The sequence below is a fragment of the Streptopelia decaocto genome (genome assembly GCF_964273445.1).
Source record: "Streptopelia decaocto genome assembly, chromosome: 23".
Taxonomy (NCBI): Eukaryota; Metazoa; Chordata; class Aves; order Columbiformes; family Columbidae; genus Streptopelia; species Streptopelia decaocto.
In genome coordinates this window covers 108,323-133,526 of record NC_138678.1, presented here as the reverse complement: position 1 = coordinate 133,526, position 25,204 = coordinate 108,323, and the positions used below count along the sequence as shown (strand labels likewise).

Genomic DNA, 25,204 nt, shown 5'->3' with positions numbered 1-25,204 from the left:
GAGTGACGTCCAAGTTGGATCGTCTCTATTTGGCTGCACCCATCCATATCCAGGAGGGCACTTTCAGCTGTTTTCACTGTGGAAACTGATCAGGACAATGGCAAGAACATTATGGCTGAGGAAGGGTATAAAAATATGGCCAACATATAACACCACTTTCCCAACGTATCTTCAGGTTCTTCTCCCCTCAGACGAGATATCACAGTGATGTCCTGGCAGTCCCAAACAGAATTTTCTTCCTCTCATTTGTTTCAGTTGGAAACACTTAAGAACCTTGGGTGCCAACATCATGCTGCAGCAATGATTTTCACCATAAACCCCCTACAAAAAAGAACCCGAGTACAGCCCCTGTTGTCTCCCAACACAGCGAATCCAAGAAGCACACAGAAGCACCCCAGGATCTAACGTGCACAGCTCCTGGCAGCCATGGAGCACACGCACTTAGCACATGCCAAAATTAAAAAAAAATACCTTTTTTTTCCATGTCATCTTCCTTTGGCATTGCCTGAAATAAAACGCAGCGTTGGAAAATATAATTTTAGCTAACATACCTACTGGCAGAAGGGGACGATGCATTCTGAGACTGGAAGGTCTCTTGTCTCCGATTCCATCTAAACACCTTTGAGCTCCACATGGAAACAAACACAGCTGGGTCCCCACTTGATTCAGTGCCAAATCCCAAACTTCTCAAGGGGTGACACAGAGGGGAGTTGCAACAAAGGCCCTGGAGGACAAACCTCTGTGCCAGCTGGCACATGGCCCTCTGTTCTGAGGGAGAATCCTGCAAGGTCATGGAGCAGATGATCTTGAGTGACACCACATGACACTTACATGAGAACCACATTATCAGGCCCAGTCAACATGGGTTTATGAAAGGCAGGTCCTGTTTGGACAACCTGATCTTCTACGACAAGGTGACCCACCTAGTAGATGTGGGAAGGGCTGTGGATGTTGTGTACTTAGACTTCAGCAAAGCCTTTGTCACCGTATCCCACAGCATCTCGTGGAGAAGCTGCAGCTCACGGCCTGGACGGGGTGTCTGCGATGGGGAAAGAACCGGCTGGAGGGCCGGGCCCAAGGCGCTGCGGTGAACGGAGCCCAGTGCAGTTGTTGGCCCGTCACGAGTGGTGTCCCCAGGGCTCAGTGCTGGGCCAGTTCTGTTTAGTCTCTTTATCCAAGATCTGGACGAGGGGATCAGTGCACCCTCAGTCAGTTTGCAGATGACACCAGGCTGGGTGGGAGTGTTGATCTGCTGGAGGTTCGGATGGCCACACAGAGGGATCTGGATCGATGGGCTGAGCCCAATTGTCTGAGGTTCATCAAGGCCAAGTGCCGGGTCCTGCACTTGGGTCACAACAGCCCCATGGACGCTCCAGGCTGGGGAAGAGCGGCTGGAAAAGGAAAAGGCCCTGGGGGTGCTGGTGCCAGCGGCTGAACATGAGCCAGCGTGTGCCCAGGTGGCCAAGAGCATCCTGGCTTGTGTCAGGAACAGTGTGGCCAGCAGGACCAGAGAAGTGATTGTGCCACTGCCCTCAGCACTGGTGAGGCCAGACCTGGAATCCTGGGTCAGTTTTGGGCCCCTCATCATAGGAAGGACATGGAGAGACTAGAGAGAGTGCAGAGGAGGAAACGGAGCTGGTGAGGGGCTGGAGCACAAGTGTGATGGAGCGGCTGAGGGACCTGGGGGTTCAGCTGGAGAACAGGAGCTGAGGGGAGACCTTCTGATCTCTGAACTGCCTGAAAGGAGCTTGGAGCCAGGGGGGTCGGGCTCTGCTCCCAAACAGCGAGTGACAGGAGCAGAGGAAACGGCCTCAAGTTGTGCCAGGGGAGGTTCAGTTGAATATTGGGAAAAACTTCTTCACGGAGGGGGTGTCAGGCTCGCCCCGCCCGGCCCCCCGCCGCCCTCCCGAGCCGGTTCCGAAAGCTCCTCCACGAGGTTCCCGACCCGCTCCCCCCAAAAATGGCGGCGGCTCCCGCCCCGCCCCATGGCAGGGCCGGGGGAGGGCCCGCGGAGCCCCGCAGCCCCCGCCCGCTGCCGCTGACGTCAAGCACCGCCCGGTACCGCGTTCCCCTCCCCTCATTGTCAGCGCCCGCACCCGCCGCCCGAGCCGGAGCCCCCGCGGGCTGCGGTGCCCCAGCCCGGGCTGGAGCGCAGCGCGGGAAGGGCGGGAGGGCAGCGCGGCCGCGCCGCCGCCCAGGTAAGGCAGCGGTGGGCGCCGGGGGGGCGGGCGGGGGCGCGGCAGCCCCGCCACGACCGGCGAGGCGGGGAAGGAATTTGAGGCATCCGCTTTGTCTCCGCGGGTCGCCCGCGGTGCGGAGGCGGCGGACGGGGCTCTCCCACCCCCCGGCCCCTGCGGCGGCCGCTCGGGGCCTCGGCTCCGCTCGGAAATGGAGCCGCCGTCGGGTTCCTTCCGACGGGACCGGAACAGCCGCTTTCCTGCCGGGAGAGCGGCCGCGGGCCCGCCCGGGAAGGGCACGATCCGCCCGGCTGCCTGGGAAGGGCTGGAACCGGCCCTGCCGTTCAGATTTTGGAGGTTTCCAGGCACTAAAAGCATGGGGTTCCTGTGAATAACCTTTTTTTTTTCCCTTGGTACAGCCACATACTCCCTTTCCTGTCGCGTATTTTTTTTTTCTGAATCGCCCTTTCTTTCCCCAGCCCACCCACATTTATCATATAATTATCACAGGGTGTTAGGGATTGGAAGGGACCGCGAAAAAGCTCTTCCGATGCCTTTCTGAATGACTTTACCCATCTTTGCTCCCCCGTTGTGAGGGAATTAATTGCTGGAGCGTTGCAAAACCTTTCTTTTTCTCTTAATAAAATCGCTTAATTTCTTGAGCTCGGCTTTGCCAGGTGTCCCACGTGCCGGCACGCACAGCGAGCGAACGCCGGGCATTTGGTTGTTGTCCTTGGCGACCGCGCTTCCATCGCCAAGCTGCATTTTTGTTCTCTTCTGATGCTACATCTGGAGCCTCGAAACCAATTAAACATGAGTTGAAGTGACTGTCCCGACTAATCAGGACTTTTGATCTGCGTGCGGTGGGATTCAAGAGCCCTGTTAACTAACCCCCGTGCCTCTGTTCTTGCCTGGGAAGCCCTTCGGCCTCAGCTTCGCCGTGATCCTATAAATGGTAAAGTTTCTTCTCTCCAGCACAGAGCAATCTGACTGATTTCTACTTTCTAGGAAGTCATAATAAGTGATGGCACCGTGGGCTCTTCACCAGCCCTCCGGCCTCCTCTGTGCTCTGAAAACTTGGCCCAACTGAGAATAAATTACTGAATTTATTTGCTTAATGCGAGGCAGTGTAATCAACAATAGCCCTTGCTGAATACTCTCAAATGTGGCTGTTACCAGAAACGGTGATGTTTAGAGTCCCAGTGTGCCTTACAGTGTTAGACCACATTATTTTCACAAGTCTAAGGCCTGTCTTGCAGGCTTTTTGTCTTGGGTAGTGTTTAAATCTGCACGTGTGGAATAGAAAACACGAGTGTTTTCATGTACTTGGGGGGCATTGGGTGTCAGCCGCCAAAACGTGGCTGTTTAGGCCTTGATCTTTTTGCGCCTCTGCCTTTGTCTTGGTAGGTTTTGGTGGGTTTTGGCCCTAATCTCGGCAGATAAGGGGTTGTAAGGCGCCCTGTGCTCTTTAACCCCCGCCAGGGTGGGGTGAGATACGCAGGTGCACCGAGCAGCCTCACCTGAGTGCTAAATAAATGCTGCGTACAGGCGGTTTCTGTTTCCTTCCCCGTAAAACAGAGCTGAGACCGTTCCGGTGCTTTCTTGCAGGGGTTCTACAGCAAATTTAACGTTTGCATTCTCATAGAAACACAATGCAGAAAGGTGAATGTCTGGGAGGGAAGAGGGTGTTTAGAAAAATACGGGTTTTAATGTTATGCTTAATAACCAGCCTGCTTTGCTGCCTTTTGCCGTGAGAGCCGGACGAGCTCTGCTGCTGATGGGACCTGTGAGGATCCACACCAAGAGGCCCAAGAACAAAACGGGTCATTTATTCGCTTGGGAACGAAGCTGCCAAAATACAGGTTTGGGCAGCAGGAGCACAGACCACACATTTCGGGGACTTCAGTGGAAAAGTGCCTGTATTTATTCAGCCCCAATGATTTTGGGCCCATTTGGCTGGATTGGGCAAACCTCAAATATCTTCTCCTCAAAGTAACTTCTGAGCTGTATGGTCTGGGGTCTGATGAGCTGTACTGAACGTGGGCCAGCAGAATGCTCTGGTTTGGGAGGAACCTGGGGTGCTTTTGCACCTTCAGGGCACGAAGGGAAGAGTGTAGGCTTTAGTGATTTAAATTGGTTAAAATCTGGACTAGCCCCTGCAAAGAAACATTGATAGTTCTGAATTTACTTGGCTAAATGGTTTTTAAGTCATAGATTAAGTCCTAGTTTGACCTGCTGCGCAGCCCGGGCCGTAGTATCAAACCTCACTTAGTATCAGATTAACTCATTAACTTAAGCCATTTTTGGCAAAACTTGATGGTTGGTGGGGTGTCTGTGAATATAAATAAGCTTGTTTTGCCGTGAAAACCCGTGTTCCCTGGTTGGATTTGTGATTGTTTGGCTCAGAAGCAGCAGGACAGATTTCATTTGGACACCCTGCAAACAGCGTTGTGCCCAAGACCAGAGAAAGCGGAGCAGCGGGAGGAGGTGAGAGCTGAGGCTTTCTCAGCCCTGGCTTTGGTGGTTAATATTACAAAACCCCGAAGCTTGGGGCTCATGTGTCAGGCTGCACCTCAAGCGCGTTTCTCTTTACCTTGTACGTTTGCTTGTCGTGTTTTCCTTTGTTTTCACAGGAAGGTAAAACAGCTGAAGGTCGCGCAGGGTTGTGCAGGTTCTGCTGCGACACGTAACGAGCGTGCATGCAGATTTTGCTGCAGTGCTGCAGCAGAATCCGTCAGGCTTTGTTCTCGCGCTCATCCTCAAAAATTCCTTTTCTATTAATTGCTTTTATAGGCATTATCTGGGTTTGAAGCTGCGGCGCCGGGTTGCGGCTTCCCCGTTGGGTTGGTTTGCAAACTGCAGGTCGTGTTTGCGAAGCTGAGCGGCTGCAGCAGCTCCGGGCTGGCGCTGATCATCTGATTTCACTGCAGCACTCGGAGCTGCTTGTGCCTTTAAGGTGCCCGTGCTCACGTGGGAGTGCAGCGGGTTACCTTAGAGGGAAAAATCTGATGAAACCGCTTCAAGAACTTGTCGTTACATGCGATATCTTAGTGGAATCCACTGGAATAGGAGATTCCTGACCTAGGATCTGGAACAGAGCTGAAAAAACACTAATTCCTCAGGTAGTGTGAATCATTTGGGGATATATCTGTTTTTACTGGAGAAGGATAATTCCTGTGTGATGATAAATAACTGTTAGTGGTGAGAATGTGAACTTGGGGCAGTCAAGAAATCCTGATGAAGCTTCTCCCTCTGCTGTTCGTATAGCTACCGTTTGGGGTTGTTTTTAGTGTTGTTGAGTGTGATTAATGTCTTAGCATAAAGGTATCCCGTCTGACATGTGGGTGTTGGTGCTTCTCTGTGAGATTCGGCTGTAGTGTTTTATAAACTGCTCTTAAATTCTTGGCATGTTGTCCTTGGGTGTTTTTTCTCACTGGGCAGAGTGTAGCAACGAGAAGCACAGTTTGGAACAGGGCATTTCTCTTGCGCTCAGTACTGGGGAGGTGGGATCTGGAGTGTCATGAGAGTTGGGTGGATCTTTCTTTAACTAGATCAGGGTGCTCAGAGCCCCGTCCAGCCTGGCCTGGGATGTCTCAGGGATGGTTCATCCACCACCTCTCTGGCCAACCTGGGCCAGGCTCTCACCACCCTCAGGGCAACAATTCCTTCCTCATGTCCAGCCTGAATCTCCCTCCTTTAGTTTAAACCATCACCCCTTGTCCTATCACAACAGGCCCTGCTAAAAAGTCTGGCCCCATCTTTCTTTTAAGTCCAGAAAGGCCGCACCAAGGTCTCCCCGGAGCTTCTCTTCTCCAGCTGAACACCCCAACTCTCAGCCTGTCCCCAGCAGAGCTGTTCCAGCCTCGGGTCATTCCTGTGACGCCTGGTGTTGACTTCACGCCCTCACTGGCAACTGAGATGAGACAGAAAATGTAGGTTTCCCACTCCTCCCCTCCTCTGTAGAAAGAAACATCCCGGTGGGAGACGCAGCGCGGTCCCATCTCAGTACAGCCAAGTCCTTCCTTCCTGTGAAACATCCTTCCTTCCGCAGTCCGGGGAGCACAGGGGGAGAAAGGATGTAAATAACAACGTGGGGGAGCGAGGGGAGCCAGCCGTGCCCTGGAAAAGTGTTGGAGCGAGACCCTCTGCTGCCACTTGTGCCTTATTTTTCACTCCCTGCTTCTTAAATGCACTGTGAGCAAAGCCTGTGCCATCTTGGCTCTGATCATCCTCTAGGATGGGATGTGGATAAATTAATGCTTGGTGTTACGCCTGCAGATTTCCTTATTAGTGTCTTGAATTTGTCTGTCTTCTGTCCAGAGTTACCTGTTGTTTGTTGCCCGTTAGATACCAGTGGAATTAAATGCAGGCAGCCCATAGAACTTTGTCTGTAGGGTATTTCAATATTGATGGTTTTCTAGCAGCATGAAACTGCGAATTTAGAACAGTTTTCCCGTTATAGCAACGAGTTGGGTTGGCTTCTCTGATCCTTTCACGCTCTGCAGACGAGATGCTGGTAGGAGCTGGATGAACTTTGAAGCTGGTGCTGACCAGACCTTGGACCCCTAACCTGTGAAGAGCACTGAGTCTCCCCTCAGAGCAGGCTTAGGTTTAGGCTTAGGTCTGCGTAGTGTCATAACGCCATCCTGGCAGCTTGTTTCAGAGCCTCCCCTTGTCCATGGAGCGTTAATTTAGAGGTTGATGTGTGTAAGTCCCCACAGCGTGCTCTCTTATTCCTGCAGAGATCCAAGCTGTGATCTGCTCATAAAAGTTGTTTTATTTACTTTTTTGTTACCTGAGGGTATTTTCAGTGATAAACTGAGCACAAAAGACTTCTGTTGGAGTCTTCATCGAAGAAATCATATTTGAGAGAGTCACACAAGCTCCCGAATCCCTCCTTTTATTTGGCTTTGCGTTTGCTAGTGAACAAAAAAGATATATTCTGAAGCTGCAGGGGGTGCGGGAGGAAATGCAGTTTCACCTTCTGCATCAGCACTAAGCCGGGCAAGTGTTGAATTTGCATCGGGGAGGCTGCGTCGGTGTCAGGCTTCTCACAGATGAGCCAAAGGAAACAGCAGCGTCCCCTGAAGAGGGTCCCCCCATCAAAAGCAACTTTCCAGGGACTCGAGGTAAAACTTCTACCGGTTTGGGGGCTTTTGAGGATAACGTTTCTTTGTAGTTGAAGGGCTGTTGTGTTCAGTGGATGGATAGCAATGCTGACGGTTTATAAAGTGGGTGTACAAGAAAGTGGTTAAAACTAGGCTTGTGCTTGAATATTGAATTTTATCAGAGTAATTAGTCCTAGACGTCTGCTGAGGATTATTGTGTTGAAGGGCTATTAGTAAAGATTCATGAAAAATTAAATTTCAGACATTTGTTTAAAATCTGAATTATCATTTTTAATTCAGGTCAAAATACCTGATGTCTTCTGCTTCTTCAGCTATTCAGCGTTACTCATTTTAACAAGGGTTAAAGTAATTACTGGTGCGGCTATAAATTGAATGTCCAAATTCTTTCTACATTTTTTCACAAACTTACATTTTTCATACTTCAGACTCTGCCTTCGGCTTGGTTGTAGAAATGAGAACCTCCCTAACCTGGGATCAGTCTCCTTTAATCAGAGTTTAGGCTAGTGAGCAGGATTAGGTGTTGCTCTTGAGGAAGAACAGGGTCTTGTTCATTGAGACTGGCACAAAACTACCTACTTTAGGAAATAAAAAAAGGCAAATGAGGTTGTTAAATAATCTGCTGACAGTCTTGTCTTGGGTTGTGACACAAGACCCTTGGTGAAATGATGTGTTGCTGCCTCCTTGCAGGGCCTCCCAGTGTGGAGTCAGAGCTCTTCTTAAATGCTAAACTACACAGAAGCAAGCGCGGAGCTCGAGTTGTCTGGCCATGCACAGTCCTCTTGGTATTTAAACCACCAAGAACGGGACCAGGTCGCTGGTGTCACCTTGTGTGTCAGCTTGAGGAGCAGAAGATTCACCAGCAGACCTGGGTGCTGCGTTTGCTTTGGCTTCTTTGCTAGCCGCTGGAGGCTGACGTGCAGATGAGACGAGCCTGTTCTTCAGCCTTTACTGTTAAGCCACGCTCTTGTGCAAGGTGGGATCTGAGGTTTTTGCACCTGGTCCAAGTCGTAAAGTGCAGCGCAGCTGCTGCTTTGCCTGGGCTGCCAGAGGGGGCAGAGACCTGACCTGAAGAGCCACCATCCGTGGTTTCCATCTCGGTCATAATCCTGGTTTCAGGATCTAGAAGGACAGATCTTTTCCTCCTTTTGTGATTATAGGCTGGGCTTGACTTTCCTACCCAAGCCCGTTTTTCCTGGGTCAGACCACAAGTGTGTCTAGCCCAGTGTTTTTGCAGTGGCTAAGAACAGAGCTGTAGGGTAACAACAGGGAGAACCTGTGGTAAGTAGTTCTTGTGTGCTCTCCCAGCCTCTGGCCCCTTGTGGCACAGAGCTGGAAGTGGCTTCTGTGGATTTACTAACCCTCAGAAGACATCTCTGGTGTTACTTTATCTGTTTGCCCATGGAAACTTTTAGCACCACAGAGTCCAGCCGCTTATCCGCATGTCATGAGGAGCAGCATCTCTCCTGTTCATTGCGACCGCAGGGACAGCCAACATTTTATCATATCCCTCTTCTCCAGACTACTCGTAATTTTATAGATCTGTCACATTCCTCATGAATAATTTATTATTTCCATCTTAAACAGTTCTCGTTTGTCAGTGGTTTCCTCTGCAGGAATCATACTCTTGACCATCTTTATTGCGTATCTTTTCTAGCTGGCAGCAGATTATTTCCTAGTAACTCATACTCTTAGACTTGGTTTTTGCCCACTGTAGAACAATGAGCTTGTATTTTCCTCAACGGTTGCAGTAAGCTGAAAGCTTGTTGTTTTACATATAAAGTTAAGGTGTTTTTTTCCCCGTGTCTGTAACTTAATGCTGATCTACACCGAACGTCATCTGTTGTTTCCCTGACGAGGGCCAAGTGTAGGAATCCAAACTGCAACACAAGCGAGGGAACTCGTGTTTTTGTCAGAGCATGTAAGTTTTCAAACTTACAAATACCATTGCTTGAGTTCCTCCAGGAAGAGAGTTGCAAGAATAACCAGTTTTATGTGCGGCCGGGTCCGTGAGCTCACTTTTTTGGGAGGGCTTTTGAAGGAGGAATGTTCAATGCTCTGTAATTTTAATGCCAACAGGGACGTATCGGTGCCCCAGTAAGAGGAAGAATGTGAAGGTTAAAGTTGCCTATGCCCAGTGAGCAAAAGGATTCGGAGCTGGTTATGAGTACTTGAAATTCATTGGTGTTTGAGATGGGACAAGACAAGAACCCAAGAAAAGGATGAGAGCTCTGCTGGGTGAGAGCAAAGGTTTATCTGCCCTGTATCCCATCTCCAGCAACGGCTGGAAATGGAGTCCCAGGAAGGAGAATATGGACAGGGGGGGATTCTGACAACCTCAGAGTTCCGGCTCAGAGACTTGCTGAGCTCAGAGCGGGTCCCTGTGCCTGGATGTACAACCTTGAGAGATTTTTCTTCTTTATATTTGTCTTGTTGCCGCTTTATGAACCCACATCTGAGATGGACAAGCCAGAAACCCACAGCACTGAGGACTGAGCAGTAGTTGGGAGAGAGGGAGAGATGGAGGGGTGAATATTCGACGTTACAAAGGCAGCACTGAGCAGGGGCTGCTTTTCCCATGCCATCCGCAGGACGCTGCCAAGTTTGCGACTCGCTATAGTGTTTGTGAAATCAAACGTGACAGTGAAATCTGGTCCTGAGGATGGTGCAAGTCGCAGCATGGGACACCGAGGCCGAGGAGAGCGTTGTCGTCCTCAGCTTTGATTGCAGTGCAGGATGGGGCATTTTTCTTGAAACGTGGAGCTTGTCAAATAGGTAACTTGTCTGCTGTATGTACAAGACATTTTTTGATACCTGGCAGATAGGACTAGCGTGCTGAGGGGATTTAAAGGCATCGATCCATTTTTGATCAAGAGCTTCAGTTCCTTTTGTAACGCCAGGAGCAACGCTGAGGAGTCTGGTGGGTGATGGGAGTGTTGGTTCAGGGTCGGGGTGACTCGGTGACCATCTGCAGAGCCTGCTGCAGTGTCCCCCCTCGCTGCAGATGCCCTTCGGTGTCTTTGTTTTAGTCTCCTTGAACATCGTGGCCACTGTGGTTATTTTTGGCCGCTGTCTCATCATTTCACGTGTCTCTAGTCTAGCGTTGTGTTAGTCAATACTCAAACCGCTTCCAGATTGTCGAGCTTGTTCTAACTTTGAGAATTTCCTCTCCCGTGAGATGCAGACATTGCTGAGACCGTTCGTCCCCCAAAAATACAGACATCCCTAAAAGTCACTTGGCATTTTGCCCCTGTGTTCAGTGGGGCCAGGGTCTCCCTTTCCCCGCTAAACACATCATCTGTGTTTCTTCAGCTGCCCCAGGACATGGTTACGAGCCTGCAGGTGGCATGTTGGGTTGATGACACATAGTGGCTCTTATTTAGTCTGGATATCTTGCTTTCTACCCTTCGTTTTTTTTCCTGGATTATTTTTCTCCTGTTCCCACGACTACGCAGCATCGCGTGGGATTGAGACCCAGATGCTGGAAGGAGTTCGTATAAGGTAAAATCAAATTAAGAAAAACTTTCCTTCTCCCTTTAGCTGAGAGTCTGGCCCCAGTGTCCTCATCTGCTGCAATTTGGGACACCCACGTCCTTCCTCTATACAAATGGCAGAAAAATGTTGCTTTCCAAATGAAGAACGGCACGCTGGGCTCCACCGTGGGGCAGGGGAGCAGGATCCATGATGCTGTCGCTGTGCTGAGCTCCGACACCAGCACGAACTGTCAGCAGCGTCACCGCGTTCGAGCACGACGCGTTCACGCTCCCTCGCACGCGTGTGCGACGCCAGAAGCCCTGTGATTGAGACAGCGTTGCCTGAGGCTCCGTTTCCCCAGGTGTGCGCAAACGCTGTGCTCGGTGCGAAAATATGGTTCCCACAGGTGTTCTGAGCGGTGATTTAGCAGAAAATAGAACAGGGAGGATCTAAGCTCAGCCTAACGTTTGGGGAGGTGCAGGGAGCGGTCCCAGGTGTACGCATGAACAGTCGCCTCCCCTACAACTTCTAGAGCAGAAGAAGAAATTAATAAAAAGTTGCTGTTTCTGTAAAACTGTGGATATTGGTGAATAAAACTGTGTGTGCAGGAAAAATAATATGTTTAAGAACATGGAGAGTGATGGAGACTTATGAATCTGCCAGATACTGAACTCACAGGATGCTACGGCCAAAACCACGCCAAGTCACAATAGCCCTGAAACGCAACCTGTGTTAAACAGGGAGGATGCAACTGATAATGATAAATATGAATAAAGTTAGGATGTACATGCACTTGTTGAGGAAGACCAGAAAACTCAATGACATCCATGCAGAAAAGGAGAATCAGAATGAGTCATTTAAATAGTGAATGCTGGTAAATTCTGAAGTGTTTGTTAGTAAGTTACTACTTTGAATTCTGTGCCATGTTTTTCTCTTGTGAAACTGGGTTTTGGCTTAATGTGCTCTAATTAAGAACCTCTTAGAACAGACAAAAATCTTTTCTCCCTTTGGGTGTTTACTGGCCACACATTTTGCCTCAATATTTGCCTTGAATAACAGATAGTTTGAGATTCCCCAGGGTTCCTACGTGTCTCATCAGGGCATTTTTTTCAAGTGTTTCCAGGATATGGCCCTTCAGCGTCTTTGATCTCACTTTATCAGTGACCCAGGTGTTAGAATCCTGCACCATCCCGTCTGATCTGATCCTGGTGACAGACTGGAGAAGAACAGTCATGACCAGCGGAGTAACTGATGTTAGAACTACCCCTGGAGGTCTCTGGTCTGAGCTTAATCAGCCACTGTGTCTAAGATAATATTTTTTACTGGCCGATTCCCCTCAATGTTACAAATGTGGACTTTATTTGTAATACTGATCAGTTTAGATTGTTTCCAAGCACTGGGGTTAGTTCTGACTATGCCGAAAGTTAAAGGGCCTCCTGCTAGAAGACTCCTCATGGATACTTTCAACATGCTTGTTTGTAGATGTTGCTTTACGTCTCCTTCTTCTTCAGCTCATTGAGCCTCTTTTTTATCAGCCACGCTTCCCACAGCATCCCAGAGTGCCAGGGGTTGAAGGGCCCTGGAAAGCTCATCCAGGTCAATCCCCCCATGGAGCAGGAACACCCAGATGAGGTTACACAGAAGGTGTCCAGGCGGGTTGGAATGTCTGCACAGAAGGAGACTCCACAACCCCCCTGGGCAGCCTGGGCCAGGCTCTGCCACCCTCACCCCCAACAAGTTTCTTCTCATATTCAAGTGGAACCTCCTGTGTTCCAGTTTGCACCCATTGCCCCTTGTCCTGTCACTGGTTGTCACCCAGGAGAGCCTGGCTCCATCCTCCTGACACTCCTCCTTTATATATCTGTAAACATTAATGAGTCCCCCCTCAGTCTCCTCTTGTCCAGCTCCAGAGCCCCAGCTCCCTCAGCCTTTCCTCACACGGGAGATGCTCCACTCCCTCCAGCATCTTGGTGGCTGCGCTGGACTCTCTCCAGCAGTTCCCTGTCCTGCTGGAACTGAGGGGCCACAACTGGACACAATATTCCAGGTGTGGTCTCCCCAGGGCAGAGCAGAGGGGCAGGAGAACCTCTCTGACCTACTGACCACCCCCTTCTAACCCACCCCAGGTCCCATTGGCTTCCTGGCCACAAGGGCCCAGTGCTGGCTCATGGTCACCCTGCTGTCCCCAGGACCCCCAGGTCCCTTTCCCCTACGCTGCTCTCTAATAGGTCATTCCCCAACTTACACTGGAACCTGGGGTTGTTCCTGCCCAGATTCAAGACTCTACACTTGCCCTTGTTCTATTTAATTCAACTTTTCCCTACCCAGCTCTCCAGCCTGTCCAGGTCTCTGATGGCAGCACAGCTTCCAGTGTCAGCCACTCCTCCCAGCTTGGTGTCACCAGCAAACTTGCTGACAGTCACTCTATTCCCTCCTCCAAGTAACTGATGAATATATTGAATAATACAGGCCCCAGTACTGACCCCTGAGTCACTGCACTAGATACTGGCCTCAACTGGACCCTGCCCCACCTCCCAGTCCAGTATCATCCACGAACTGGCTTCATCCCATCATCTCTGTTGTTAATAAAGACATTAAACCATCATCAGCCCCTGGGGAACACCACTAGTCCTTCATTCATGCAATTAATGGCCGAGTTCAATTTTCTGCTTCGTTCAAATGTTCGAGTGTTTTCTTCTAAATCATGTTCTCCTCTGAGCAGCCTCTGACATCCACAGAGATCAGTGACTCAGTCCCAAGGTCCCTCTTCTGCTCTTCATGACCGGTGAGCTCAGGATCATCGAGTCCAACCATAACCTGGGTGACTCTGGCATTAACCCATGTCCCTAAGAACCTTGTCTAAACTCCTTTTACACCCCTCCAGGGACGGTGATGGGGTTCACCCTTCCTCAATGCCCATCAACGGCTGGCGGTTGCATTTTCTATTTTCCAGGTCTCGTTTATGGTTCTTCACCTCTAAGGCATTGTCGAGGGTTTAGATTGCGGGGTGACAATAAAACCCTGGCAGATGTATTGTTAACCTCCTCTCCCCCTTCCCACTCAGCACAGGCGATCGGGAGGGAAAGAAGGACAGAGAGAAGAGGGTTGGGAAAGTTAAAAATGTTTTACTAATGCTACTGATAAAAATAGAGAAAATAATACAAAATATACAAAACCAATCTTGAAAGTCCCGTCAACTGCAGAGCCGGCACCCGAAGTCCTGGACTGGACTCTGCAGCCAACCGGAGCTGGATTCAGTCTGTCACTGGCCTCGGTTCGCGGGGACGACTCGCAAGGTCCTCTCCTAATGTCGCCATAGGGAAAAGGGACGAGATCCTGGTGATCTCCCACTTTTCTATGCAGTATCACGTGAATGGGATGTTACACTCCGTTGGTCAGTTTCTGGTCCCCTGTTTCTCGTTGTCCCTCTCTCCAGATGTCCATCCGTGCTCATCAATAACCTCACATTCCATTGCTGTGTTACCAAAACATGGATCTGGTTCTCCAGGAAAATGCAGCTGATACGAAGCTTGAGCTGACAGGCAAATTCACCAAAAGAGAAACTTGTTTTCAACAAAACCAGGACAGGCATCTTCTGACTGACAAGAGAGGTGTCGGCTGTGTGGTTATTTAGCTTGGAGGAGAGGAGACTGAGGGGTGACTCATTAATGTTTACAGATATATAAAGGAGGAGTGTCAGGAGGATGGAGCCAGGCTCTTCTGGTGACAACCAGTGACAGGACAAGGGGCAATGGGTGCAAACTGGAACACAGGAGGTTCCACTTGAATATGAGAAGAAACTTGTTGGGGGTGAGGGTGGCAGAGCCTGGCCCAGGCTGCCCAGGGGGTTGTGGAGTCTCCTTCTGTGCAGACATTCCAACCCGCCTGGACACCTTCCTGTGTAACCTCATCTGGGTGTTCCTGCTCCATGGGGGGACTGACCTGGATGAGCTTTCCAGGGCCCTTCCAGCCCCTGACACTCTGGGATTCTGGGATTTATATAAATAAATATATTTATTCTATATTTATGTTTATATTCTAATTTATACAGCGAGAATATTTCTATTCTGAGCTCTTATATTGATTTTAAGCATTTTTTTTTCTTTCAGGGTGAGATCGTCTCCGTTCAAAGCGACGGGAACGTACCGGGAACACACGAGGTGTTAAAGACCGCACCTTTCACCCAAAAGGAATAAAAAACGCAACATGGCAGAATTGACAAGCTACAAGGAGACCTCAAACCGGCACCTGCGATTCAAACTGCAGAGCCTCAGCCGCCGCCTCGACGAGCTGGAGGAAGCCACCAAAAACCTGCAGAAAGCGGAGGACGAACTGCTCGACCTCCAGGACAAGGTAATTCAGGCCGAGGGCAGCAACTCCAGCATGCTGGCCGACGTCGAGGCCCTAAGGAAAAGGGTGCTGAAGATCGAGGGCAAGGATGAGGAGATAAGGAAGGCTGAAGAGCTTTGCCGGTTGATGAAAGAGAAGCTTGAGGAGGAAGAGGGTCTCACCCGAGAGCTGAAGTCACAAATCGAACATCTCCAGAGGAGGATGGCGGAGCTGGAGAAGCTGGAGGAGGCGTTTGGGAGGAGCAAGAACGACTGCACGCAGCTGTGTCTGAGCCTCAACGAAGAGAAGAACCTGACCAAAAAGATATCTACAGAATTAGAAGTACTTAGGGTGAAAGTGAAAGAACTGGAAGCATCTGAGGACAGGCTGGATAAAACCGAGCAGAGCTTAACAGGCGAGTTAGAAAAACTAAAGTCCTTGGCGCTGAGCTTTATCACAGAAAGAAAACATTTTAATGAAAGAGAAAAGCAGAATGAAAGAATAATCCAGGAGCTAACGCAGAAACTAGAACAGAACAATAAACTAAACAGGACAGATCAAACTAGAAATGCATCCAACTTGCTAGAAAGGTCATCAAATAATCTCCTGGACAGAAACGATTTGAGAATTGAAGATGACTTGACTTCTGCGTTGCCCTCTAAGGAGACCAGGAGGAAGGGAAGCGTGGATTACCTGAAGCATGTAGAAAATGAGACCAGAAATAAGTCAGAAAATCAAAAGAATAAAAATCAGGAAGACAACAAAGTGAAAGATCTCACCCAAGAAATCGAGAAGCTTAAAACTCAGATCAAACGTTTCGAATCTTTAGAAGAAGAACTTAAAAAAATGAGAGCCAAGAACAACGACCTGCAAGACAGTTACTTGAGCGAACAGAATAAAAACAAACTCTTAGCGGGTCAGCTAGAAGAAATAAAAATGCAAATAAAGAAACAGAAAGATCTGGAGAACGAAGAGGTCGAAAATGAAGATACGAGCTTTTCCAGCAGGGGAAAGCACGACCGGCCCAAATACAGGGGTGTCACGGCCGAGCTGGCCAAGCACAAGCCGCGGGAGCTCTCGCCACAGCAGCGCCGGGACAGGGCGAGGAACAGAGATTTCTGTGTCAGTAACGACAGCTACAGCCATGGGGTTAAGCAGGTGCCCAGTCCGAGCTTAACGAACAGAAAAGCAGGAAGAGCGTCTGGTGCATCTGCCCTTTTGGACACAGATACAAAAAGACTGGAAGAGAAATCTTTAGTTTCCACTTTTTCTTCCGGTGGCGTCGCACAGAGCGAGGGGAAGAGGCCCAAAGAGCAGCCGTCTGTCCTCAGCCGGTATCCTCCCGCCGCACAGGAGCAGAAATCGTGGAAAGCGCCTTCCAAATCCATCGGTGACCCGGGCCTGAGAGCCAAGGCTGAAAAGCCGTCCCAGGGCTTCCGCGGCAACTGCCCGAGCGGCGCCGAGACACAGGATGAAAAGTCAGGTAAAGGAGAATCGGCGGCTTCTTCGAAGCTGAAAACAGGTCAGGGAGAAGTGGGTGAGTGCTCGGGGGACGCGCTGCTGGCCCGGGGGAGCCACGGCTGTCCCAACGGCGCCGCTGCGGCCGGCCAGTTCCACCTCGCTAAAGCAGAAACTGTGAACGCGTTAGCGGCGTCGCACAGACAGCCCTCGGAGGGGAGGGCGAAGAGAGCAATAATCTCCCAGGAAAAAGAATCCGCAGACGCGTCACTCAAAAGCGCGAAGCCTTCGACGGTAACGAAGCGTTCGCATCGCTCCAGAAGTCAGGAGGACATTCTGCAGATCCTCACAGGTCTCGATAAAGAAGGCATGGAGGAGTGTTCAGCAGTGAATCATGTAAATTCTGGCTTAAAGACGGACTCCAAAACCATCCAGAGTAACGAGGAAAAACCCAATTCAGATGAAGAATCAGAAAGCAGCAAAAAAATAACCGCTCAGTCAGATTTTGAGACAAGGAAGAAAGTCAGTTCCAAGCAGTTCTCGAATTCCAGGGGAGTTTTTAGAGCATCGCTTTTTGAAAATGACAGAAACCCTGCAAATGATGAAGACTCCACCAAGTGTATAAAACCATCTGATGCCAGCACTGGAGGATTTAAATCCAGAAGGTCGTTCAGCCCAAGAGAAGCTCTGAGATCAAAAGCTGTTATTAAACCTGCGATTGTTGAAAAGGATATGAAGGCAGTGATGGGAGGGACTGTTCCTGAGGCTGATGCAGAAAAGCAGAAGTCTGTTTTTAAAACGGTAACAAATAAAATGACAAGCAGCATCACAATCTTCCCCTCTGAGCCAACAGCTCCAAGGAGCAGCTCCGATACATCAGCGAAGGAACGGCACGTTAGCACCAGCAACATCAGAGTCGCTCCAAATGAGCCTTCGCCGGTAACAAACAATCACCCCACACCTTTTGAGATCTCGATTAATAGAAGTGCTCTGAAATTATCCGAGACAGACAGAACTGGAGAGGCGGCGCCGAGGAGTAAAGCGGAGACGGTGATCTCCAGGAGCAGCATCGTGATAAAGACTTCCGAGCTGGCGGAGAGGAGCAGCGAGCTGCCCGCGGAGACCATCAGCTGGAAGAGCCATGGAGCTTCGGATGCAGCTTCATCCGACATGAAACATGTCACTGTGAGGAGTTCCTGGAGGACGAGACAAGGCTTACATTCCCTGGAGGACTCTCCAACCAAAAGCGCAGTTTCCAGTGCTACAAACACGTGTAGGTCCTCAGTGGACCTCTCCGAAATGGAAAGGAGCAGCGCAAGAACGAACTCGGTGGAGCAGAGCCCAGCGAGGAGCGCGGCCGATTCCTGCAGCACCCCCGGACTGGGGGGCCGAAGGACCAAAAGTAACTTAAGTGCATCGGAGCTGCTCACACGCCGGAGCTGCGCCAGTGATCCCACGGCAGGTTCTGCTTGGCACCGCAACGCGCTGCCCGTAAGTATCCCATGTTAAAATCCTTAGTTTTCAGTTGAGAGTTGCCTGATGTGAAATCCTTGCAGTTTATTTCCGAAGCGCTGCCCTCCCCCGGATCGCGCCGTCTTCAGTGGAGCATCTCGTATGTGTGGTACCCAATTTAGACTTGTTGAAGTGAGATCCGTCTGCTCAGGTCTTGGAACACCATATGAATAGCTATATAGTAGCGTTTGTTCTTGCCGAGATGGGAGAAGAACTCGCAGGTTACGTAGGATGTGGTTTGCTTTTTAGAGCAGCGTTGCGTGTCACCGTCAGCTTGGTGTAGTAATGAAAAAATGAGGAAACAAGCTGATTTTAATAGGGTTGTGCCTCAGGTAGAACTGTAGCTCTTAACAGCAGCTGTGGAGATAAAGCTCCTTTTGGTACGAGCTCCACGTGAAACTGGAGCCCAGAGCTGGATTCTGCTCTGGAAATACTTCCCAGGCACCTCCTGAACAGATCACGGGTTCAGTGTCCGGCACCCTCTGGGTGAAGAACCTGTTCCTCGTGTCCAACCTCCCCCGTGTCTGCAGGTCTGAAAGGCTGCAGGGGCACAGGTGATACACCAAATTTCATTTGGACAGCTCAAATTATTGCATAGGCTCTCGGTAAAAAATAAAAGGAATCTGCCTCTGAAGTGTATCATCTTATACTGTGCATCACATCACAGGCTGTCTTCTTCTGCTGGGATTTGTGTTTCGGTTAAAGATGCAGCCGTTTCTCTGGCGAAAAGCTTGACAGCAGCCTATGGTAACTGCTCATTCAGCTTTTCTGTGAAGGCTTCGCTGTCACCTCTTCCCAGCTCCGCTGTCCAAAGCCTGAGCTTGCCCTAAGAATCCTGTATGGGAAATGTGCTTGTGCTGGTTTTGCTGAAGTACATCTTCCTCTCCTCCACGAAACACTCTGGGTGGGGTGTGCGTACCTTACAGTGGAGGCATCTCGTGGAAAAGAGTCTCCTTGGCAGCATCCGGGGCTCTGCCGCCTCTCATTCCTTCTCTGCTTAGGAGAAAGTTCATCCATCACCGTTTCACCCTTGCTGACTCCACGTAAGGTTCCAGCAACAGCACATCACTGTTGTCATCTTCCCTTGGACCTCAGTGACTTCTCCAAAGGTTCTGTTCAGTTTTGTGTGAATCCTGGGGGTCAGAGCAGCTTGTTGATGACCAGCTGGTTGTCCTTTGGGGTGCCGTCACCTCTCGGAGACTGCGTGTCTGGGCTGAGAGTCATAAATTGGTGCTGTTTGGCAGCAGAGACAGGACTGACACTGTCAGAGGCCCAAGGGGATGGAGCTCCCATGTGCCCATCCAGTGGCCTCGTCTCCAAAGACGACGACTAGATGAGAAATACAGAGGTGCCCATCCCTTGCTGTGTTATCTGGGTCCGTTAAGATGACTGCCATTCATTAAATTAAAATTACCACCTCACTTTAATGAGCAGCCTGGTTATCTCTGGCCCGCAGTTGGGTGGAGGTCCCAGTGGGACCCCTGTTCACCCAGGTGCTGCTCAGGAGAAGACACGGGTGCCCCAGCCAGCCCTAAGGCATCTGAGTCCCAGGGTGGGATCCGTAAATGTTGCTGCAAACATTCAAGACAAGATTACCAAGTTTAAAAGTGACATTTAGATGCCAAAACAGGAGAACAGTGCAGAAAACAGCCACATCGCATCCTCATTGCCAAGAAATGGGAGATTCAGGTCGCTGCGGTGGTTAAAACTCAGAGTTAATATTGTTAAGAAACTGCTTCAGTCACTAAACTCTTCATGAAATAGCACGAGTGAGGACATGCCAGAGCTGGCCTGGTGGCCTTTGTGAAAGAGCCTCAAGTCAGCACCTCCCACTGCAAAGCCAGGACTAAAAACCCAGTACTATGCCAGGCCCTGTCGTAGTCACGACTTACAGCCCTCTGTTTTCCTTTGCGCAGGATGAAGGCAAAGATGCTGTGCCCAGTTCCAGAAGAAAACAGTCCGGCTCTTCTGAGCACCTCTCGCAGGTGGACATGCCAGGGAGAAGAGCAGCGGCCAAAACGGAGCTGCCGGACCCCGAATCCAACCCCCACGCCCCGCTGGGTCTGCAGGCGGACGAGCAGGTACGTGAGGTCAAGGGCCATCCGGAAAAGAGAGGTACAGTGCAAGAATCCGGTGTCTGACCTGACCTCCCAGTAACGTAATTCAGAGAACTTGTCCAAATGCAGGTAAACCTTTTAAGAGGTTTTGCAGTGTCTGCTGTATCGCATTGGTACATTATTCTACCTTATTTTTATGTTCTAAGCTTGTAGGGCAGCCCAGAGCCCTAGAGAGTCGCTCCTCTTGGTGGAGCCGCACAGAACTAAGAGCCCAGAGCGGGACAGTCGCGGCTGATGGGCATGTAGAGACAGGCGGTGTTCGCAGCAGAGGGCGCGAGCTGATGTTGTCCCTGTTGGTAGCTGAGGAAGGGGACATCACAGCGATGCTCTGGGTGGTCACCGAGAGGTGTCACACGGTTGTATTCAGCTGGCCAGAAGCAGACTCCTGTACCCAGCTCCCTAAGGCAATTGTGATGCTCTTCCCCGGAGCAAAAGCGCTGCCAGAGGCAGCTGCAGGTCCTGGCCAGTCTGCGAGGCTGTGGGTTTGTGTCTTGCAGGGTCCTTCCCGTGCCTGCCGGACATCTCGGAGATGAGCCGTGTTCCCTTCCACTCAACCAACACGCTGCACGGCGGAGCACGAGGTGGGATGGTACCACGGGTGTCACACCTGTTTGTACCCTCTCCAGAGGCTGAAGCCAGTTTCCTAATGCGATTTGCAAGGTACAGGAGCTTTCCCACTTAATTCTTCTTCTTCGTTCATTGCTGAAGAGGCAGCTGCAGAGACTTTGCTCAGGGGACTCCCACTTCTCATCTCTGTACCTGCAATCTCCGTAGGACAACAGGTCTGTCTCCATATGGAAACTGTAGCCACTCTGGACGATGGTACTCGCTGGACAAGAGAGAACTGCTTGCTGATCACTTGCATTTAGACAAGATCCCTGTGACTACAGCCCACCAGCCCAGGACAGCCCCTGTCGGGCCTTGTCGGGGTCTGTTGGGCTCTGTTGGGCTTTGTCAGGCTTTCTCAGGCCATGTCAGTCTTAGTCGGGCCCTGCTGGACTTTGTCGAGCCCTGTCAGGCTCTGTCAGGCTTTGTTGGGCTCTGTCAAGCTCTGTCAGGCTCTGCCAGTTCCTAGGGAGCGTTTCCATTCTTCTTGTTGGCTTTGGTTGTGGTTATCTCAGCGCCCATGTTCCTCACACCCTCTTTGTCTAGGCAGGATGAAACCACCCCCCTGGTTGATTTACACGTTAAGCAGAGCAGAAAATGTTGTAAGCAGCAGTTTTTTCCTTATCGCTGTCAGTCTCCGCGACGAGCTTTGCATGACCTGCTCATCACCAGCTGCGACCCTGCACTGAGAAGTCACCGTCTGAGCTGAACCAGCGGCAGCGAAACCTCCTCCTGACTTCACCTGAGGCTTCATGTCCATCCCACTCTGCAGACAAGCGGGGTGTCCTTGTTCCTTCCAAAAGTAGGGTGGACGTGATCTCGGTCTGTCGCCCTTTTTGGAGCAGCACATCCCCAGGTGTGGGACCCAGGGGGGGCAGAGGCTGCTCCGCACCCACAGGCATGTTGTCCTGTGGGCGCCCGCAGGCGCAGGGACGGTGACGGTGCTGCAGGGCCGGTGCTGCAGGGCCGGTGCTGCAGGGACGGTGCTGCAGGGCCGGTGCTGCAGGGCCGGTGCTGCAGGGACGGTGCTGCAGGGACGGTGCTGCAGGAGGGAGAAGGTCCCGGCTCTGCTGGGGAGGGGCTGCAGGAGCAGCCCTTGCAGCCCACGCTCAGCCCCACATCTCCCCCCCCACAGCAGCCACCGTCTGTCTGTCTGTCCGTCTGTCCACACCCGCACATCTGGGAATTATCCGCCTCGATTCTGAGAGGCAAATGAATCAAAAAAACCAAAACAGCTGGTTGGAAAATATCTATGAAAACATTTATATAAAAGTGTTTTAATTATGTGATTTTTTTTGTTGTTATTGTTTGGAGGAAGGGAAAAAATTATTTTTGAGAAAAAAGCATTTTCTTCTGCAGTTTTTAGATGGTTTCCCAAATTTATATTTTTAACTCTTCATTTTATTCTTTTATATTTCATGCTATGTGTAAGCATCAATTTGCTTAACGAGATAAAAAGATAACGCTTTTAAGTTAGTACTAAGTGGCAGCTCAAATAATCTTAAATTATATTAAAATAAATTATATCACCTGCTGTTACCAGTTCACGACACGGCAAGGGGATGAATGACCATGAAGTGTAGTGGGAGAAGTTTTTAAACTCAAAATCCAAACTAAAACTCGGCTTCCCCATCAGCTTTTCGACCGACGCCACAACCCCACGGCTCCTCAGGTGGTGGAATCAGCATCATTTCTCCTTTTTCCAGCTGCCTCGGTCCTTTGTTCAATATTTTACCTTGGACTCTCACTACTTGTTATAAAGTGAACACGGATGTCACTCGGTGGCTACACGGGGTTGTTTTCACCACAACTGAGAAAGAAAACCCTCCTTAAAAACCGAAAGGGGCCTCTACCCACGAGTGCAATAGGAGCTGATTGTATTATTGAACTTATAGCAATGACTTCAGGAAACACGATGTGTTTGACTCAAATTGCACATTTTTGAACGGCTGTAAAATAGAATCTATGTGTAAATATTGCCATCATTGAAGTGGTTGTAATTTTAGCGTATAAATATAACGGGCTTTCCAGCGGGCTTGATGACGCTGCGAGGCCGAGCGGTGAGTAATTCCAAAGCTGTAAATGTATTTAGTGTACAGAGGAAACGGAGCTGCTGGTCCTTGGTGCTTCAAGAGACACTTGAGCAACGTCCTGGCTCCGGACTGAGCAATAGTCACGGCGGTGTCACCCCCAGCACAGTCGGCATCATCTCTTGCACATCACGGGGCGGGCAAAGCTCCGTACGCGATGAAACACGAAGCCATTGTTTGCAGATGGTCGGTAACCGAAGGACCCAAAGGATCTCCTGCCTTGGGGAGGGAACGCTCCAGGCTGCACGGAATGTATTTTTAAGACAAAAAATCTATTTTTTTTTTGTATTATGCAGACATATATTTGGGCTGGGGCAGCTTAGTTAGAAGACAAGTAATGCAAGAAATAGAAGACAAATAATGCAAGAAATCTTTTCGTAATCACAGACTCATCCAAGTTAAGCCAATTTTCCAGTATTGCCTATTTCCCTAAAACTCTTAGAGCTCTCAGCACTGTTCGCCCTCTCGACAGCGCATAGAGGGAAACCAGCTCATTCCTCCCCAGGATACAGATGGTGCTCAACCTCCTTACTCTGCATGCCAAACGAAACACACACTTATCTGCATGTCTCTCCTGACTCGAATGCTGTCAGCTCTGCAGTATATAACCAATAAAAACTCTTCTCTTTTTACATGTTGGTGATGTGGTATTTTTGCAATACACAGGCGCAATGAACACCCGAGCCCCCGTGGCTATAACCACGTACGTCGCTTTGTAAGGGACCCTGGGCACCACACTTTAAAGCTCTTTTCCTTCTGTCTAGTTTATTCTGTTCGACTGAACAGCTGGATGCATTTCCAGAAGCTCCATTCAATAGATTTTAAATACATTTTAGGAGCCACTAGCTTCAGTGGCTGCTCCCAGGGTAGAGCTCATTGAAGTCCTACAAACGTTCCTCCGGTTAAATATTTGTCTAAGAAAACTGACTTTTGGCTTAGCTGAGCCCCCCTTCTGTCCCAGGTCACAAGGGCAGCTTCTGAACACCCCTCAGGAGGGGGTTCTGCACCTCCTGACCCTTCTTGTATTGGCCGTGTCTGCTTTGCCACAGGCAGCAAAGATCTGCAAACGTGTAAGTGAAGAGTTATTGTCCATAGTTTCCACACTGGCTCCGAGTTTCTCCCCCACTGGCACCTTAAGCGCGAACCACAGGGTGGTTCTTTTCCGTGCCTGTGATTCAAGGCCCGGCTCACCGCCTCATCCTCCTTACCCACAAAACTCTTTTCTCTGAAGCCTTTTTTCACCTGTTCTTTTGGATCAGTCCCATCTACTCGCTTTGGCAAACTCGAGTAGCCCTCGCGTTGCACAGATGGACGTACGACATTGTTTTCAAGTTCTCTGCATCAACTTGAACTGGGATTCTGTTCAGCTGTCGTCAGGTTACAGGAACAAGGTTTAAGGACACACAGGCCTTTCAGTCCCTAAAGGCATCGTCTCTCTTCTCTTTGCTATTGCAGAGCTCAGCCAACTTGGTCCAAGGCCTCCCTGGACCCACCTGCACCCGCTCAGCTCCATCCATCATGTGGCTCCTCTTCACAGACCAGGACCCATCACCTCCCTGCACCACAAACACGAAGAATAAACCAACATCCTCCCAGCAATAATAGAACTAGGCCTGGCTTAGACATCAAGTTGAAGCCAAGTTCCCATCCAGGATGCTCCCGTGGTGCATCCAGCAGAGCTGGGATTGCACAGTGAACAACGAAATGAAACGTGACAACCAGAGGGAGGTGAAGGATTGAACATCATCCCTTCCCTACGTGTTATTGGGAAGGGAAGAGGCAACTCTGCGAGTGAGGAAGAATTCCAAAGGACAGGAGGATGGTGTCCAAACGCCACTTCTGACATTGAGGAGATTGGAGATGTTTCTGTCCCGTAACAGTGGACAGTGGCTGAGAACATCTCCAGAAGAGAAGGTCCTTGAGCTGCCTGTAGAGAATTTTATATATATATGTATATACATTTATATATACATATACATATAAAAATGTATATACATATGCATTTATATATGTATATATACACATGTACATACATATATAAATGTATATACATATACATGCATATACATATATATATTTATATTTACATTTATATGTATATATACATACATATATACGTGTATATATATATACACGTATACACATATATGTATATACGTATATATGTATATGTGTATACATATATATACACACATACATATATATGTATATACATGTATATGTATAGACATATATATATACATATATATGTCTATACATATACATGTATATGTATAGACATATATATACACATATATATGTCTATACATATACAT

General features: G+C 49.7%; 1 protein-coding gene across 1 annotated transcript; it reads left to right on the top strand.

Moving 5' to 3' along the window:
* The first annotated feature begins 2,060 nt into the window (after positions 1-2,060).
* Positions 2,061-24,775, top strand: LUZP1 (leucine zipper protein 1). Its single transcript, XM_082071339.1, has 4 exons — positions 2,061-2,198; positions 14,887-18,055; positions 19,993-20,157; positions 20,691-24,775. The coding sequence occupies exons 2-4, from the start codon at positions 14,984-14,986 to the stop codon at positions 20,724-20,726; spliced, it is 3,273 nt and encodes a 1,090-aa protein (XP_081927465.1). The 5' UTR covers positions 2,061-2,198; positions 14,887-14,983; the 3' UTR covers positions 20,727-24,775.
* Positions 24,776-25,204: the final 429 nt, after the last annotated feature.

What these genes read in the sequence shown, in the direction of transcription:
- LUZP1 (XM_082071339.1), top strand. Translation starts at nt 14,984, where the DNA reads ATGGCAGAATTGACAAGCTACAAGGAGACCTCAAACCGGCACCTGCGA. An exon ending in GGCACCGCAACGCGCTGCCC is followed by an intron (nt 18,056 to 19,992) that starts GTAAGTATCCCA and finishes TCCTTTGCGCAG; the next exon opens with GATGAAGGCAAAGATGCTGT. An exon ending in GTCTGCAGGCGGACGAGCAG is followed by an intron (nt 20,158 to 20,690) that starts GTACGTGAGGTC and finishes TGTGTCTTGCAG; the next exon opens with GGTCCTTCCCGTGCCTGCCG.